This window comes from Leptodactylus fuscus, chromosome 1 (genome assembly GCF_031893055.1).
Source record: "Leptodactylus fuscus isolate aLepFus1 chromosome 1, aLepFus1.hap2, whole genome shotgun sequence".
NCBI lineage: Eukaryota > Metazoa > Chordata > Amphibia > Anura > Leptodactylidae > Leptodactylus > Leptodactylus fuscus.
In genome coordinates this window covers 54,998,443-55,016,738 of record NC_134265.1, presented here as the reverse complement: position 1 = coordinate 55,016,738, position 18,296 = coordinate 54,998,443, and the positions used below count along the sequence as shown (strand labels likewise).

The window sequence follows — 18,296 nt, the reverse complement described above, 5'->3', positions numbered from 1 at the left end:
TCAGAGCTGTAATGGTTAATAATCCCAGGGTGATGGTAAACTAGCGACACATTCATGGGAGACTATGCCTTTATTTGTTTCTTCCCACAGCACAACAATGCAAAGTGTGTGTGCGTGTGTGCGCGCGTGCGTATGTGTGTGTGTACGCGTGTGTGTGCGCACACGCACACAGATATGTACTTCATACTGCACTGTTAACTGATAATGCAGCTGCTTCCTTTTAGTGATCTGTATAATTTTTAGGAGTACTTTGTTCCTCATATAAAATTGTCTGTACTCCTTAGAAGGGTTCATTCTCATTCATCTCACAGCTATTCCTTCCACCCTCCGAATACACATGAATGCTTTACCATAAGTGTATATGGACTTTGTTTGGCCAAGCTTGTAGGTATTTTCCATAGGGGACCTATAGTTAAAAATATGGCTTTTTTTCTACCTGAAAAAAAACTCTCTAAATGTTCCTGTCACTAGGTATCTCGCTTCTGGTTGATTTTCAGTTCACTCCCTATTGCTGGGGAAGGTTTGTCCTTACATACTATCCAAAAACCAAGATGTCTTCGCAGTGAGTAGAGGGGGAGGTTCTGTTCTGACTTCACAGTGAATTGGGAGGGGTTGATTTTCCTCACAGTCCTCACATATTTTTGAAAACTGCTGCTTTTTGCAAATCTCACAAATTACAGTGAAAGAAAAAAGTCTTCTATGTACTTGTATCTACTTCTGGATGTTTGTGTGGTTACAGATAGGATATTATTCACGGACAGCGAGCAGATTTCCTGACTGTGCTCTATAGTGTCCCCCCCACATGTGTTTTACCTGTTTGACTGCATTTATTTGCAGTCCAGTGTTCCTGGATCTCCTATATTATGATCACTTGGGCTATTTCTTTGCTATTGTACAGTTACTCCCAGCAGAATGACAGAAAGGTATCACTAATGGATAGGGTGAGGGGGGAAACTGCTTTTTGCATTCTTACAGACTGAGAGACAAATGCAAAATATGCAGCAGCCATAATGTGACTATTAGCAGCAGAGAAAGTGTGTGTGTATATGTATGCTAAGGTAGGGCAATTTATAGCCTAAATAAATATCATGAATAAGCAGACATTTTACCTCGATTACAATTCATAGCAATTATTTAGGTTACACTCTCATTTAACCACAGCTCTTTTACTGTACAAGTACTTGTTGGGCAAACCTTGTGAGATTCGTATCGTGAGGTTTGTTTGGTGGTCTAGTTCAGACAGAACACGGCCAAACTGAAATAGCTATTATACTCTGGGGTCTCTTCAGTTAAAGAAAATGGAGCCAGAGCCCAGGAGAGGTGAGTAATACTGATTGTTATGTTTGATAATCTTGCCCCGGAGCCTCCGCTAATCATACATTGGGGTCTGAAGCCCCCGGAGTTTAATAGCCGTTCTGATTCGAGTGTGTTCTGTCCCAATGAAACTGCAGGTAGAACCTCGCAATTATTGTAATAGCCAAACCGAAAAAGTACCTGATAAACAAGATCATGTCCTGGTTGAAATACATTTTTTTTGGTTAATTGAATGTATCTGTAAGACATATAGGACATATCCACGGGATCCAATGCCTGACAGATGCAATTCCCTCCCCTGAAATGTATTGGTCTTTGAGAGTTTTCGTGCTGTCTCCATAGAGGGAGAATTGATCGGTTGTACCATCCTCTGTTGTCAGTAGTGGATGTTATGATGGGTTCTATCTATAGAGCCGTTATCTTCTATTGTAAGGCTGTATTCACACTGAGTAACGCTGGCGTTTTTTGTGCTTATTTTTGCACATAGCGCCGTGTAGCGCTGCGTATACGCCGCATTAACGCCGGGCAACGCCACCGCAAAATAGTGCGGCGTATACGCGGCGTTAACGCAGCGCTATGTGCAAAAATAAGCACAAAAAACGCCAGCGTTACTCAGTGTGAATACAGCCTAATTGTCTTACCTGTTATGTAAATGAGGTGACAGCTGGAAAGAAAACCCTTACGAAATTTGCAAGTCTTAGTTTATTATTAGGCTTAGTGGCCAGAAGTGAATATTTCAGGACAGAGTCCTTTATATTTATTTAAAAAAAAAAAATTGTGACAGCTTGGAAAATGTAAAAAGAAAATGATCAAAAATTCTTAGAAAATGTAATTTTTAGTCACGCATTCTCTTTAAACTTCCCTGTTTCTTCTCGTACGCCGTTCTTCGCTGCTCGCCACACGGTGCGGTGTCGCGAGTCACTTCTATATACTATTGTTCTAACCCCTTAGAATAAAGTCTGTAAGCAGAGCCTCTGATTTGTCTCCATAGCCTTCTGCCCCCCGCAGGCTTGGGTTAATCTGCTTCTTGCTGTTGGTAACATATATTTATCACGTTTCACTATTTACCCCTCTTCTATGTATTCTTTTGTTTGTGAGGTAAATCCAATCCCTCGGAGACGACAAACTGAGTGCACGTGTGGGATTAATGATGGCTACGGATGAATTGTGGTTTGGACCTCTGCCTCTTGTCAGTGGAGAAATGCAGTAATCTCTGTAAAAATGCACAGCTTGTCGTATCTTGTTGCTGGCTGAAAATATCTAGTTAGTCTAATGCTTCTATTCCTGAGCCTCTCATCCCAAAACCGTGCCAGAACTTTGTTCTCAGTCCTGAGCAATTCACTCTCCTCTGGTTACTCCGGTTGTGGCGACCACTGCGGTCTCGTGGCCGGGATCACTGGGTACATGGGATAAACTGAACACTGCTTCATGGTAATACACTTTGTATGATCATGACAAATCATAATGGATTCACCTCAGATCCTGTAGAACAATAGATGCCATAGTGCCAGTGTGAACCGAGCCTTTGATACCTCTGTCTGTCAGTGGGACTTTTACTGCAATCCTAAAACATTGTTATCTTGGGAAGTTGTGGGGGAAATGTATTGACACTATTTCACGTGACAAAAATTAGATGTCTACATACTAACAAGACCACGCAATGTAGACATGACTGCAGGTAGGATAATACGAATAATAATAATAGTTTGGGATTTTCGCCAATTTTGGGCTGTGTTGGCCTCTGCATTGGAGGCTGTTAGGATTGGGCAGAACAAGGGAAATATTTGACACCGATATAGCCTAACTGGTTATCTATTTTTCAGTCCGTCTGCAGCTCTTTGTGTTTTGTTTTTTTTGAGAAATACTAGTCCGTGGATCAAAGGCAGGTGAAGCGTCACTCTGTGTAATAATAATAGTAATAATATATGCAGACTGCAAATGGCAGGGACGTACAGATGACCTTGCATCCGAACCATATTTCCATGTACATACTGACTGCCCTATAAATACATGCCTGAATGGGACTGTCCCAGTATGGCACACAGATCTGCACATGTGCGGCCATCACAGAAAGGATTGCCACTCAAAGAATGGGAGTCTTCATGCATTCTATACAGGAGGACAGCTTGAGGGCCATTTTATTACATTTATTGTTGATCATATACCTATAACTATACATTTTGATGCTGGACCACACCTTTCATTAGAGCACTTTATAACCTCTACACATCTATTAAATGTTTTGAATAGATCGCAAAGCTGCAATTTTTTTTTATTCTTGCAGATCTGTTTCTGTAACTTAAGATTCTCTTTATGTTTGCTATTTTAGCAGAGAAAAGACATTCATCAGTAGACGTCCTGAAGAGGATAAGATACCCACCCACCATGCTTGCTGCCACCAGACTTTCCGCCATGATTAATGGAAATGATGAGGTGTATGCCAACTCCATGGTAGTAGATGAAGTAAGTAAGATTAGGCTCCTTGCCAGGTTATGTTTCACTACCCTTATGTCTACCTGGCTGGGAAGTACCAAGTGTCTAAACTAATATTTGTCATTGCCTTAGGTTAACGATTCAGACGTCAGTTTCATTCACTTGAATGCTGGCTCGGATGTTTCCTATAATGACCAGTCGGACTCCACCCCGACATCGGAGCACTCCCTAAGAGATGCCAGTCTCTCAGCTTGTGCTTCCCCTGATATGGTCAGTGACGTCTACAGGCACTCGCTACCCGGAGGACCCAATCGGTTATGCAGGACGCTGGGGTATGGCACTGACAGGGATGCAGCTTATTCAAGTGTCAAGAAAAGAAGGTAAGAATCCTGAAGACCATATTTATATATTACATTATTTTTTATTAACATAATGATGTGCGCTTTAAGAGCAAAGCTGCTTTTTATTCGGCAGGGATTCTTAATCCTTGTGATGGTGATCACAGCTGGATTTACACTGTCCATCATGTATTAAAGATGATAATCGTTCCCGGCTTATGATAAAGCATCAGTGTAACATGGTTGCAGTCTACACCTAGGACTGGGGGGAATGCTTTAACAGAAGGAATAAAATCTGAGGGGTTCCTGTATAGAAATGACATCCAGTAGTGAGGCTGGTGATCCATTTTGGAGATCCCCAGCTTGTTCCTTAAAAATAAGCTGATCACTAAAGATCCCCCATGGCAGGACCTCAAGTGATCATATTTGGGAGATTTGGTAATAAGTGTTCAGTTTCTCTGCAACACCATCATGGGAGTCACTATTACACAATATCCGTTTCTATCATTGGGTTGTCTGTATATACTTGAGTGGGACACGATCCGTAGTAAGCCAGTACAGCTGATACAACATGGACGGAGATGTCTTCTTCTGGCTCTGTGCACTGTGGTGGGATCAGCGGCTGAGCAGACCCCCAACGATCTGATATCCTAAACCTATACCAAATCAAAACCCCTGAAAACTACTTTAAGGGCCGACACATGTACACCTACAGATCTCGTATGAAAATGTGCCTGAATTTACTTTTAAAGAGTGGTATAGCGCAATTTCTTGACCAGTTTCCATACTGGTTTGATTTAGTTAGCTCAGGATTGAAGCATTATCTAAGAAATTTTCTCTGTCTTTGCATTTTCTAAGATATGCATTTAACTTTTCCTCCTTGTCGTAATGTAGGAGAATTCTGGTTATTCTAGTCAATGTAATGTTAGGCTTTTCTCTGCAGACAGCTGTTCTGTGAACCTGTATAAAACTGCATTCTGTGCAGAGAATCCGCCCCGCAGGTGCAGAAGGAACCATTCAGCTGGATTTACCTGCTCTTGTCACTTGTGGTTTTCACTTATAAACATTTAGACAGCCAGATGAAGGGTGTGGATTAATTGACATACTTACTTGCATGTCATTCATTATTATGACATAGACCTGTCCGCAACTTGTACCAGCACGGTGACAGAAATGACCCTGGAGTATAGTAATGGGAAGTAAATTGCTTCTTTTGTAGTGTAAACTGCTTTCACAATCTTCTTCGAGAGGTTAGGCGATGAAGGATATTCATCCTCTATACATAGGGTATTGGGTAAATAGCTGGTTGATGAGAATCTGACTGTTGAGGCCACCAGCGATCCTGAGAATGGGGGTCCATGTTTGGGATTTGGACAGGGGCCACCACCCACACCTTATTCATGAACATTTACATCACAAAAGTGGGGTAAATGTCACCAGAATCTACAGCAGACCCGAGGCTATTCTAGATTTGAGCCTAGGCACAAGGGCGCTAGAAGGAAATATCTAATTTAATAATGAATCCCACCGACCTCATAGACTTAAAGGGATTTTATCATTAGAATCCCTTTTTTAACTAATACCACCTAGGAATAGCCTTAGGAAAGGCCATTCTTCCCCTACCTTTAGATGTCTTCTCCATGCCGCCGTTCTATAGATATCCTGGTTCTTCTTGTTATACTAATGAGTCTCCAGACAGCACATGAGATGTTCCCAGTGCTCAAACAGCAATGGGGACGCCCCCTGTGCTGCTTGAAAACTTTCCAGCATCACCTCCATTTTCTACAGCTGCCCCTCTCCGCCGCACCTTCTGTATTATCTTCTGGTGATCAGTATGCTCGGCCCAAAGCCCGATGGTAGAACCAACTGCGCATGCGCCCAATTTACATCCTGAAGACAGGATCGCCGGAGGAAGACAACGCAGAAGACGCGGCTGTAGAGGATGGAGGCGGCTCTGAAGAGTTTTCAAGCAGCACAGGGAACGCCCTCATTGCTGTTTGAGGATGGGGGAATGCCTCCTGTGTTCTCTGGAGCCTCATTAGCATAATGAGAAGAATCGGGATATATACGGAACGGCGGCGCAGAGAAGCATTCTAAAGGTTGGGAAAAGTAGCCTTTCTTAAGACTATTCCTATGTGGTATTAGTTAAAAATCCCTTTGATAGAATCCCTTTAATTGTGTACCAGTCAGTTCTATTTTCCTAATTTTGATGTTGTGAGACTCAGGGCAGTAGTGAATAAACATCACAATGTTCATCAGATTAAGGCCTTTAAACATCATAGAAATAAATAAGATTTATGATTCAGACAACGAGAATATATCAGCTGTTACAAAATACCCTTAGCATGTGGGATCTTAGAGGGTAAATTTATTTGCCTTTGTTTTAAGGTTTTTATTTTTTATTTTTTTTTATTTTATTGATATGCAGTGTCTTTTCATCTAGTTCCAGCTTAGATGGCCTTGACGCTGACAGTGAAGGTGAGGGGACATATCCCAGATATCAAAGTCCTGATTCTTCAGCTAAAGAGGATTCATCCGGTTTTCTTGGGAACAGTGCAGATGAGCTGGACTCGTCTGAGACAAGCGCTGAGCGGGATTTTTCAAATAGACAAGCAGGGACTTTACCATTTCTTCAAAGTAAGGTAAATCAGTCCACCATCCACGGGCCTCATATGGTTTTTGAGTGTGTTAGACCTCATTCACTCGATCATGTGCACAGTCCATATGCAAGCTTTGTTTTTCATGGCTAGTACACTGACTCATTCATGTCTATGGCCCCATATACACGACCATGTATTTTCATGGTCTGGTGTATAGATCTGTGAGCAAAACTCAAAACCGGTCCTATTCCTGTCCGTTATGTGGACTGTGCTCACTGGATGGGTCCACGGAAGCATGGGCCGGTGCACAGGTGACACCTCTGTGCCGTTCAACCACAGTGGGCGACACTCACACGATCGTGTACATGCCACCTTAAAAAAAAAAATAAAAAAAATAACTAACATTAAAATTGATTGTACGGGCTTACCGTAATTTTTTTTTTTTTTTGCGGCCTTTCCTCAGAATAGGCAATAAATGGCTGATCGGTAGGGGACTGTATACAGTGGGAGCTGAGCTGCAATGACAGCCCTGGACAGAGATCTGTAGACTTTCTGCTTCCACCTCTGTATTATGTACAGGACGGGTGCTATAAGAGGCTTCATACAGCTGATCAGTCCTGAGGATAGGCCATAAAAAACTTAACCCCTGTAATGCATCTATATGGTGTCATTAAAATGCTGATCCATAATATTCCAAGTATTAATTACAGCTATTTGTTTTCCAGGATCCATTGTCATCTGGTCTTAGATTCCGCTCTTATTCTTATTCCTCTCCCAAAAACTTTCTTGGAAAGCCGCGCCTGACACGGGACCTTTCTATTGGAGAACCTGGGGATGGTAAGTGTGGTTCTTGTTATTTAGGACAGGTAGATAAACCACTTTCAGTTCAAATCTGGAATCTTTTATAAGATTCATATGTTCATTCACAATAGCGTCGGCTATGTGATCATTACCATTGTGGTGTCCATTGCTCTGATCCGTTAGGATGCAAGCAGCGAGCATTAAAGTTTGCCAGGCTGATGCCTAAAAATGAGAGACTAGGGCTGGGTGATTATGACCTAAATCAGAATGTTAATTAATGGTGCATTTTACCTTTATTACGATTAATGGCGATTATTTAGGTCATGCCCTTTTTAAACCGCGCCCCTTTTACAGTATGATTTGGTGAATCCTGAGAGATTTGTCTTGTGACGTTTACCAAGCAGCTTTGTTTGGACCCAATGCAGTTGAACCAAAGCTGCTATTATACTGGGCCAGGGGAGAAAAGCAAACCTAAAAAAAAGTGTTACTCACCTCTCCTATGCTTCGACGTGACTCACTGCTGTCCTTGGCGCACCTGGCTGAAGTCAGGGACCAGTGATTGGCCCTCAGCATAGTGTGAAAATGTGGCGCATAGATGCAAGCGTTACGACACCCTGATCAGTCCCTGATATCTGCCAGAAGCACGGTCAGATGAGTAACACTGTTTTATGCTTGCTCACCTCTCCTGGCCTCTGCTCATTAATCTCTGGGGTGTGAAGAGACCCCACAGTATAATAATAGCAGCTTTGGTTTGGGCGTTTTCGGTCTGAATGAATCTCTAAATGTTGTAATAACTGAACTGAATTAACCAAAATGAACAAAACTCATCGGTTATCCAGGTTGGTATTGGGTTTTGCTTATTTATTAATTATCTTCCAGTCTTACCACAGTCATTACTAAGCTTGTGTCTTGCAAGAACAGCTATCCTACAAAGGACAATTAGTCTTTTACCACTCCAATGTAATCTATGGACAGGTTCACACCAGTGCCCGGGTCTCCGCTTTAGCCAATCTGGCAGGTTTCCGTCTTCTGCCCCGAGAAACTGGGCAGGGGACGTAAGCCCGGCAGTCAGTTTTCAAACTCATTCACTTGAATGGGTTTTCAAAGTGACCGCCCGTGAGCGTCTTGTGCCTCTCCGCAGCTAAACCGTTTTTTTTCTTTAACCAGACACAAAGTCCTGCATGTCCAATATTGTGTCCAGTTAAAAAAAAAAAAAAAAAAAACGGTTTCGCCGCGGACAGGCGGAAGACGCTCACGGGCAGTCACTTTGCAAACCCATTCAAGTGCATGAGTTGATGTCATATTTGGACATGGGATACAAATATTGGATGACATAACAAGTAGTGGATGTTGCGTCATCTTTTCAGTGTTACGTTTGTTTTTGATGGAGTTTTATTTTTGTAATGTTGTGTATTTCTATAGCTTTTTTTTTTTTTTTTTAACTTCTGTAGGTATTGATCTTACATATTTATTAAATAGGAGTTAGAAGGACGCTTTCACACCACTGCTATTTAGTGTCCTTTACTTTCATCTGGGCTAGGGTGATATTAATGGATATTAATGACAGATGCAGCCGGAACCTTATCCATCAGATGTCTGTCTGCACCCCAGTGTAAAAAAAAAAAAAAAAAAAAAAGGCGTAATGCTTTCTTCTGTCATGTTGTGTTTTTTTTTTTTTTTTTATGGAAGAAATAGTCCTGCTTTTTCTTCTGTTACATAAGTAAACAAATATAATGTGATGGAGGAAAGCGTCCGTCTCTGTCTGCGTCCATCCCTCTACTATATCATTAATGTCTGTTGCTCTCATTCTATCAAGGATGAGCGGAACAGACAATAGCAATGGCAGTGTGAACTTCCTCTTATTTGTGTATTGGTGAATGTGGCTCACAAGGTGCAGGTGGCAGAGGTGGATATGTCCTAAATGTCAAATGTAGATACACCTTTGATAAAATGTAATGGAGAAAATTCAATAGCACCTATGAATGCGGGCAGTGCAAGAGAGAGTGCGGACTCCTCTGCACGACTCCTCTGCCTGCACGACTTGCGCCTGTAGGGGCTTTATTAAGGCTGGCATACGAGTCTTACTAAATCTGCCCCATTATATTGGAAACGTAATTATATTTCTAACGTAAGTTATAAAATAAATGTTTTGTTGCCTTTTCTGCTGCTTTGGACTCCAAGCGTTATCAGGTAAATAAACCTAGTGATGTCATATGAAATAATTCTCATTAATTTGTACTGTAATATCTGCTGTTTTAGTATTTCTCATACTCTGGTCCACATGGCTGGGTGCAGTATTAATCTTCTAGATCTCTTCCCGCAGATTAGTCTACGCCTCTGTACAGTTATATCCCGCATTCTCCTTCTTATTGGACAGTCTATGGTCCAGTTTTATTATTTTAGTCTCAGTAGTCTCTTTAGTCAGTCCGCTTCATAATTCTGCTTTCCTTTATATACAATTTAGTATTTCTAACCCAGTAATAATTTTTGCCCTACTCACGGACTGTAAAATCCACTCTGGATGCTTTATTAATGGCGTACTAAGAAGCAAGAGCTCGGATATGTCTGCATTAAATCTATCCCTGCTTGTAGATGCTGTGTTCATTGGCAGCGGCCGTTCACTTCTTCAGTCACTTTCATTGTCTAAATCAGTGTCTCTCCTTCACCCGGGTAGTAAGTACAGCAGTGATGTGGTGGTGCAGCTCTAACAGGTGGTGGGCACAACGTTCATGTGTCTTGTGGCAGAGAATCTACAGAATAATATTCTGGCAGCTTATGTGCAGTACCATGCAAATGTTTTAGGCAGCTGCAAAAAAATTTGCTGCAACGTAAGAATGCTTTCTCATCTTTTATTGTTGCCATTTATCAAAAAATAAGTGATCGAACAAAAAGGGAAATCTAAATCCCATCAATATTTGGTGTGATCACCCTTCGGTGGAGAATTCCTGCACATGGTGATATGGTCCCCACAGAGCCCTGATCTCCACATCATTCAGTCTGTCTGGGATCACATGAAGAGACAGAAGGATTGGAGAAAGCCTACATCCACAGAAGATCTGGGCTTAGCTCTCCAAGATGTCTGGAACAACCTCCCTGCCAAGTTCCTTCAAAACCCGTCTATAAGTGTACCTAGAGGAATTTATGGAAGGCAAAGGCAACACCAAATACTGATGGGCTTTAGATTTCTGTTTTCTTCATTCACTTGATTATCCCACAAACACTTCTATTCCTGAAAGCATTCTTACTTTGCAGCTTTTTTTTTTTTCTACACCAGTCTATATCTTTTGCACAATACTGTATATAATCATAGCGAGTTGTATCTTGGAATCCAGTTATTATGGGCTACAGCCATGGGCACATGAAACTGGAATTGGTGATGTGTAGGTGCATCAATCTTAGAGGTGTCCGGCGTATAGGATCTGCTTTACTAACTGGTGCTGGTTTTCTTTGTGTCTGGTTTATGACTATAATCGAAATGTACAACATTGACATCTCACGTATGCAGCAAACACAATCTGATCTGTGTATGTACGTATCACAACCTTACCCATTTGTTTGCAGTTGTATAGTCAGATGTTTGTTCAATCTGTATAACACGAATGACCATGTTAAAGTGCTATTCCCATCTTGTCAGTCATAAGATAATGGCTTATCCAAGTTCTATGCCATCACTTTACAATGTGGGAATACCCCTTTAAATTCTGGCAGCTGTTCTCTCATTGTTGACCTCATGTCCACTGACTTCTTTACCTTCTTCTGATTTGTATATTAACATTTATTAATTTAATGGCTGATATATTATGGTGGAGGATGAATTAAACCCCCACAACTACGGTTACAATATCTAACCTGTCCTTTTTATCTTGTTAGAGCGGGCATACAGCCTCCCGGAGCACACGAGAGAAAAAAGGTACGGTAGTGTCATAGCTGTGGGCTAGACCAAGCCTGGCACATTACATTAAATAAATGATGGAGGAATATAGTAAAAGTACATACTTATGCCTACATTAGATACTGTGGGGTTGAAATCACAATCTTTGGTAATTTTGCAGAGTTACGCTAGGTTCACACCTGGCCTTGAGTTTCTGCACGGAAACCCAATCTGCTTAAAAGGGGTTACCTTCAGACCCGTAGACTGTAATGGGGGTCAGACGGGTTTCCTCCTGAAAAATGGGGAAAGAAAAGTTGCACTTGCGCAATTGTGAATCTAGCCTTACCTGCCTGCCCTGAATTCTGTCTGTATTTTTTCAGATACTTGTGGTTAGCAATTTAATATCCCATTCACGTACATTTTATTGTAATTTATCTCCCACTAAGTACCAACCACTAAGTACCAAGTACTATGACATTTCCACGGCTTGGCAGATTGTGCTTCAAAGCAGATTTGTTCTTAATATGCCGTAGTGTATTAGAGCTTACTCGCTGGCCCATACTGAGAGTAGCCAAAATGGCACAAAGAAAGGTTGTACTTTTTTGTTGACAGCAGAAATAGAAGGATAAATCGGTCTCCTAGTATGAGTATTGCTGTATTCATGAGTATAGCACTTATCCCATGTTCCCTCTGGTCCTCGGGGTAGTACTTGACAGGCTGCTGTATAGAAAAGCATACATTGTAGCCTGTCAGTCACTGTCTTAAAAAGCAGGGGAAGGTGAGGGTTAGTACGCTGCTCGTGAATACAGCAGGACTCATGCTAGGACACTACTTTATTCTTCCATTACTACTAACCCCCAATTTTTTTTTTTTTGTGATTTTCTTTACTAGTAACACACACTGGTAGTTATAACACGCTGTACTTATATATTGCAGCATTTTATATCAACACTTAACAAGAAACCTAGGTCAATAGTTGTAACATAGGTCACATAGCGGTAATGGGACCATTTCAAGTTTTGCCCACAATTTTGGGGAAGATGTTTTCCATCCAACTTGTGATTCATCTTCATGCCTTCTGCATGAGTCCTGAAAATTTAGCTCTTAGATGACTAAAGGCTTGGAATCAAGTAATGGTGATATCTTTGGTCACTTCACCCCCATGAATACATCTTATTTCTAAAACAATTGCATTAAGAATGTGCATATATTTTTTTTTTTTACGAGAAAGAAAAAGAAATACCATACAAAAAATTCAGTTGACCACAAATCTCACTTGGTATTTGCCTTTGTATTATTCATGAATAGCAGTGACTTCAATAAGAAGGTATTTCTTACATAATGGAAATTCCAGAAATAGCAGTCGTGCTAGATAACAATACAGATGATTATTATAAAAGCCTGATGTACTATGTCACTTACTGTACGTGGTACCTTGCTCTGTATGTCTGCCGAACATAACATTACGTAAGCTGTGCTATAGCTGAATGCCCACATGGCATTTTGTTTCGTGTTCTAGTTGTAGAATGTAAATTTCTTGTTGTCGTAACAAGATCTTGTGTGTGGTTATTCTTGGTGAAACCTTCGGGAGATGCATCATGAAAGGGTTCTGCACATATGGACATCCACATCTGTTTATTCTGTGCCTGGATACAGTGACGGAATTCAACATAAGCGTGCGTGACTATACCCTAAGTGTCTGAGATAGGAATACCCCTCTCTCTGGTCCCACCATACAAAATGCCTGAGTGCAGTGCATTTACCATTATACCATTATCTCCTTCTGTTTTACTTCCATGATTACTGTCTATCTTGTGTTCTTTGCTAACAATAACCACAACTAGAGTAGGTGTAGCTAAGCAGGACATGCTTGCTGTTTATTTATCCCATAGATGTGGCATTGTGCCCTTCCGGCCCTGTATCTGTACCCTCATCCATGTAAACAAACCTTATCCCCGCTGCTGTAGCTCCTAGAAGTTAGATAACATTGGGACTATTGTTGAGTTGGGTACACAGAGTGCACACGTTTACTTTCGGTGAACATAGAATATATTTCTTTTTGGTGAACATGTAAGTATAGGTTTGCACTGAACATTCTCATTTCTGCAGAATTGAAGAAGAGGAATGGGATAGATATATGGCCCCTGCAAAACCTGAGTGTGAGAAGAACAAAGTGAGCCGCACTTTCAGCTTTTTGCGGAGCAGGATGTCTAGTACCCGGAACCGAAACAAGGTGACTGGTGTTGACGGATTGTTTTTGTTTCTGCTGACCTGTCTTTAGTAGAGGTGATCAATTTCGGTTCAGTGGGGGTCTTACTCCCAGCACCCTTGCCTATCAGATGTGTGAAATGGCAGTAAGGCTTGGGTGAGCTCCGCTTTACAGGCCAGTGACATCACATTCGTTGGGGACATGGCATGTTGCAGCACAGTCCCTTTTAGTCAGTGGAGCTCAGATGCAGTACCAAACACAGCCACTATACAACATATGGCATCGTGCTTGGCAAGCAGAGAAGAGAACGCTTCAAATGACCAGTTGGTCTTGTTTATTATTAGATTTATTACATTTCTCCATGTACTTAGATTTCACTCTCATTTCTGAAGTTTCATCTGAATGGCGTTGTGTCCACAGCATATTGTATGCATGGGGTTTTAGAGACTTGCAGAAATTTCTGGGATCTGTCTTTATAAATTAAATATTGAGACCGACTATATAATGGAGTAGCCACAGTTTATAAACCTATCCCAAGGCTATGTTCACATCTGCTCCAGGTATCTGTCTGGTGCAGAAATCCCAGACAAACCCAAATATTTCATCTGGCAATGTCAGGATAAACGTAAAGGCCAATTGAAGGACCCCATTATAGTCAATATGGTTTATTTTTCTGGTCCTTTAACGGACACAAATGTCAAGGTGCCCTCTGTGGAACAGAAATGTTATGATCTACACAAAACACTCTAAAGACCAACAAAAACTTCATAAAATACTAGTGACTAGTTAGACTGGGTTCACATGTGTAGGTGTTTCCTTTCCTATGAAAAATTATGCATGAAATATCCCAGCATGCTTTACTTTTTTGTTTTGCAGTATGATGAACACCATAATGGATTTCCAACTTTATCCCATTATAGTTAGTGGTGGCCACTGGTGACCATTGGTCACAGAACTGGCCCTGATGGTTTTGTACTTTTTTTCTATTCCTGTAGTGGAACAGAAAAAACTGAAAAAAGACATTGGGGTCAAAGTAGTCTTAGAGAGTGCTATATACCGACCACTATGAAATACATAAAATATAACCCAAGGTATAATAAACATCTCAACCAAATATCTAAGAAGTGGACAGAAAAAAGTGAGTGTCTTTGCCTTAGACGTGAGCAGGCCAGTGCTTTGCTTAGACCATTCCTCTGGTGTAATGTGTTATCTAATTTGTCCTTCATCATTTGTTTTACTGGATATTCGATATTAACTCCTTGCACTTATCATTCCTGACATGTTTCTGGGAAATAGAATTAAACATAACATTGCTGTGCTGATGAAGAATTAATCTAATTGTCTGTGCCTTTAAGTATCTGCTCATTATCTTCATTAGATTATTAAATGAGTCATATTACATGTCCTCTCTGTCCAGAGGAGCAGCTTCTGCTGTTTTGATTCACTTGAGACATACGACTTGATGTATAACATGTAACTATTGTACGAGGGGTCTTCAAAAAGTTTCCGCACTTTTAAATTTTTGTTGTAAACGTTGAGGGCTAATGGAGTAGTCGTTGGTCGTGTCGGAGAGTGTCATGTGACTAGTCGGATCACAAAGGATGGGAACGGCAGAAAAGTAATGTCAAGTAATATAGAAAGGCAGGGACATGAGAATACACAATAGCCAATAGATTTATTGAGAGAAGTCATAGCCCAATATTTTGGTTACTTGTCACGTCATGTGTTTCCTTCTCTTTTACCAAATTTGGAACAGACCAAAAACAAGGAGACCAAGGAGAAGGTGAACAGACATCAGTTTGTACCCGGCACGTTCTCCGGTGTGGTTCCATGTTTGGTGTGCGAAAAGGCTCTCCTGGGAAAAGAGTCATTCCAGTGCTCCAGTAAGTACCTGCCAATGGGATATTTTGGTAGCAATAAGTAAGGCGCACCCTTGATTTTGGGCTAGTGCTGATTTAGCTGGTGCGGTTTGTGTATTATACATCATAGCCGCCATAGGGAACAGTGTGGCTAATCTATATAACTATACTGTAGGGTGTCGGGATGAGCAGAGACACAGAGTAGAGCCTTCAGTCTTACCATGAAGACTACACAATGTACTACATAGTGGAGAAATAACATAGGGTGTTGTCTCTTCTCTTGTATGCTACCTTTTTCCCCCTGAATCTGTTATTCGTTGTGTTAAGTATCCCAGTGTTTGCTAACAAACATTTCCACAAAGGCATACAGTTTTCGGCAGGTGCCATGGACAGCTGTGTGTGCACAGTCAAACAAGCAATGACCCAACGGTGTGGTTTTAGGAATAACATGCAGTATATTGTAGTAATCTATGAAACACCGATCCCAATACACCCTTCATGTGCTGGTTACGGGCAAACAAATTATAACCGATTATGTTTCACTTAAAGTCACAAAGTAATTTTGCTGAGGAAGATGAGCTGGAGACAGAAACCTGACCACAGGGAATCAAATTCCTGGCCGGCATGTTCTTTTACACTCCTGCACTCCCACAAGGGTGTAGGGATGAATTCTCTTAGTACTTGTATATGACTTTAAAGGGAGTCTTTCATCAGGAAACTCTATATGAAGCCACAATGCATTGTATGAGATATTATGCAGAGCACCATCATACCTTCAGATAGTCCAATAGATGCACTTTTTTTTTTTTTTTTTTTTTTTTTTTTTTTTTTTTTTAGAAGTATTCGGAGTAACAGGGGTGGGCCTCCTTGGGCTCAGTATTCAGGTTTGAATTGCAGAGGCTCTATGTATATTTTTGCATTTCTAAAAACTGACTTTTTTTTTTTTCAAGAAATTGGGTGATCTATTGAATTATTAGAAGGTATAATGGTGCTCAGGAGCTCCCGTACAATGCACTGTGACTGGTCTGATATAGAGTTTCCTGGTGACAGGTAATCGTTAATAGCAACTTTCCTGTTTTTCAGATTGTAATGTGAATGTACACAAAGCCTGCAAAGATGCTGCTCCTGCATGTTCAAAGGTGAATACAGAAATTTCAATATACAATAATAGAAGTCATTTTATCAATAATTGTCTGATCTCTCAATAATCAAGATCTCTCAGAAATTTCAGTATAAGCCTAAGAAAGAAATTCCTAGAAACTCATTTGACTGGAACAATTTTGCAGAGATTTTTAATTTACCGTACTCAAGGCATTCCTATAGACTCTGATCTTTTTGTAGTGAACTGTAAAAAGTCTACAAGTTGCACCCTAGATATAAGATAGGTAACATTTATACTTGGTAGAAGCTCGTATATTTATACTATAGGTACAGTGAACAAAGGCCCCCTGACCCATGGTGAGCTAGCCACAGACATCTTTCTCCATTCACGTCTGTGGAATTTACAGAAACTGCTCATCATTTCCAAGTATGAATAGCCCTTTAGGGTAAGGCCCGACGTGACGTCCTGCAGCAATAAAGCGCTGTGGGAAAAACCGTGGCGGCAATGCATCACGGTTCTTTCCGCAGCGCTTTAACCAGAAAAATTTTAATCCGTGGACTTTCTATTACAATTATACCTATGGGGAAACCGCCGGTGTTTCCGTAGGTATAATTGACATGCTGCAATTTCCAAAACGCCGGTTTTGGAAATTTGGTTCACCGCATTTTGCTCTAGAAATAAGTTCACAGATGTAACAATTTCACTGATTTATTTACTATTAGCTTCATACTGAAATCTTATTGTGGTTCTATGTATACGGGACTTGACAAATGTCTCAAATACAGTAGTATATAACCCCCTGATCTATATGATATATAGAACCTATAGTACCATGTGCCAAATTAAGAGTTAATATAATGTACAATATTTTAATTTGATATATCCTAGTATCATGTGCTAGAAACTTGGGCAATTTTAGGAATGTGGAAACCAGTTTGAAGATATATGTATATGTATATATATAATGGACACAATATTTTACTTGTATCTCTTTGAAATAGAAACCTTATCATTGCAGTAGTCTCATTCATTCCTCTGAGGTGTGTCACTGTGAATGGAGTTATTGTGTTGGCTAAGACAATATTCATGGGAGCGCAGTCTGTAAATTCAGTAGGAACCGGTAACATCAATGAGGCGCTTCCTGTCAGGACCGGTATATATGGGAATATTTCATGCCACAATGACACAGCTAGATCCCAGTGAACTGATGTCATTTCATTGTCTACCTATATTGTGTGGTGTAGACTGGTGGACCTCAATGTCTGGTTTATCGTTAGACCTGCTTCCGGTTTATGACCTTAACCTGTAATGACTTTATATCCTTCAATGACTTGGCATTTCATGTGTTTTTGGTCTCATGCACTTTTTATTATTATATTATAAATATATTATATTATTATTATTATTATAGTCTCTCACTCTGCTAAATCAGTATCTCTACGCTATGCTGAGGAGGCCCAATAGGCCGAAACAGCGCTGTCCATAGCTGGGAATCTGTTTCTTTTGGAATAGAAATACTAATTTGGCAATTAAATCCGCATCATGATATCATGCATGCATGATGCTAAGGATGCTGCCCTCTATAGGGTGGTGTACAGAGTGCACTGTTCTCCTAATTACATCCTGGAGAATAGATTTGCATATTTTTTACCCTTTTTATTATTAGTTCATGATCTATGGATCTGTCTGGAACCACAAGATTATCTCTAGAAAGTTGAGAAGAACTAATGGCTTTGTAAATATCCAGAGCATTGCATGTTATTAACTCC

General features: G+C 40.6%; 1 protein-coding gene across 4 annotated transcripts in view; it reads left to right on the top strand.

The window, feature by feature from the left end:
• The window catches only part of ARHGEF28 (Rho guanine nucleotide exchange factor 28), a 154,594-nt gene that overhangs the window by 92,450 nt on the left and 43,848 nt on the right, over window positions 1–18,296 (top strand). For 3 of the 4 annotated variants that reach the window (XM_075270545.1, XM_075270525.1, XM_075270553.1), the window contains 8 exons: window positions 3,644–3,777; window positions 3,880–4,127; window positions 6,529–6,727; window positions 7,411–7,522; window positions 11,357–11,396; window positions 13,467–13,590; window positions 15,323–15,449; window positions 16,509–16,564. In XM_075270545.1, coding sequence (XP_075126646.1) covers window positions 3,644–3,777; window positions 3,880–4,127; window positions 6,529–6,727; window positions 7,411–7,522; window positions 11,357–11,396; window positions 13,467–13,590; window positions 15,323–15,449; window positions 16,509–16,564 — 1,040 coding nt within the window. The remainder of the gene's footprint in view (window positions 1–3,643; window positions 3,778–3,879; window positions 4,128–6,528; window positions 6,728–7,410; window positions 7,523–11,356; window positions 11,397–13,466; window positions 13,591–15,322; window positions 15,450–16,508; window positions 16,565–18,296) is intronic. The other variant, XM_075270535.1, reaches the window with a different exon arrangement.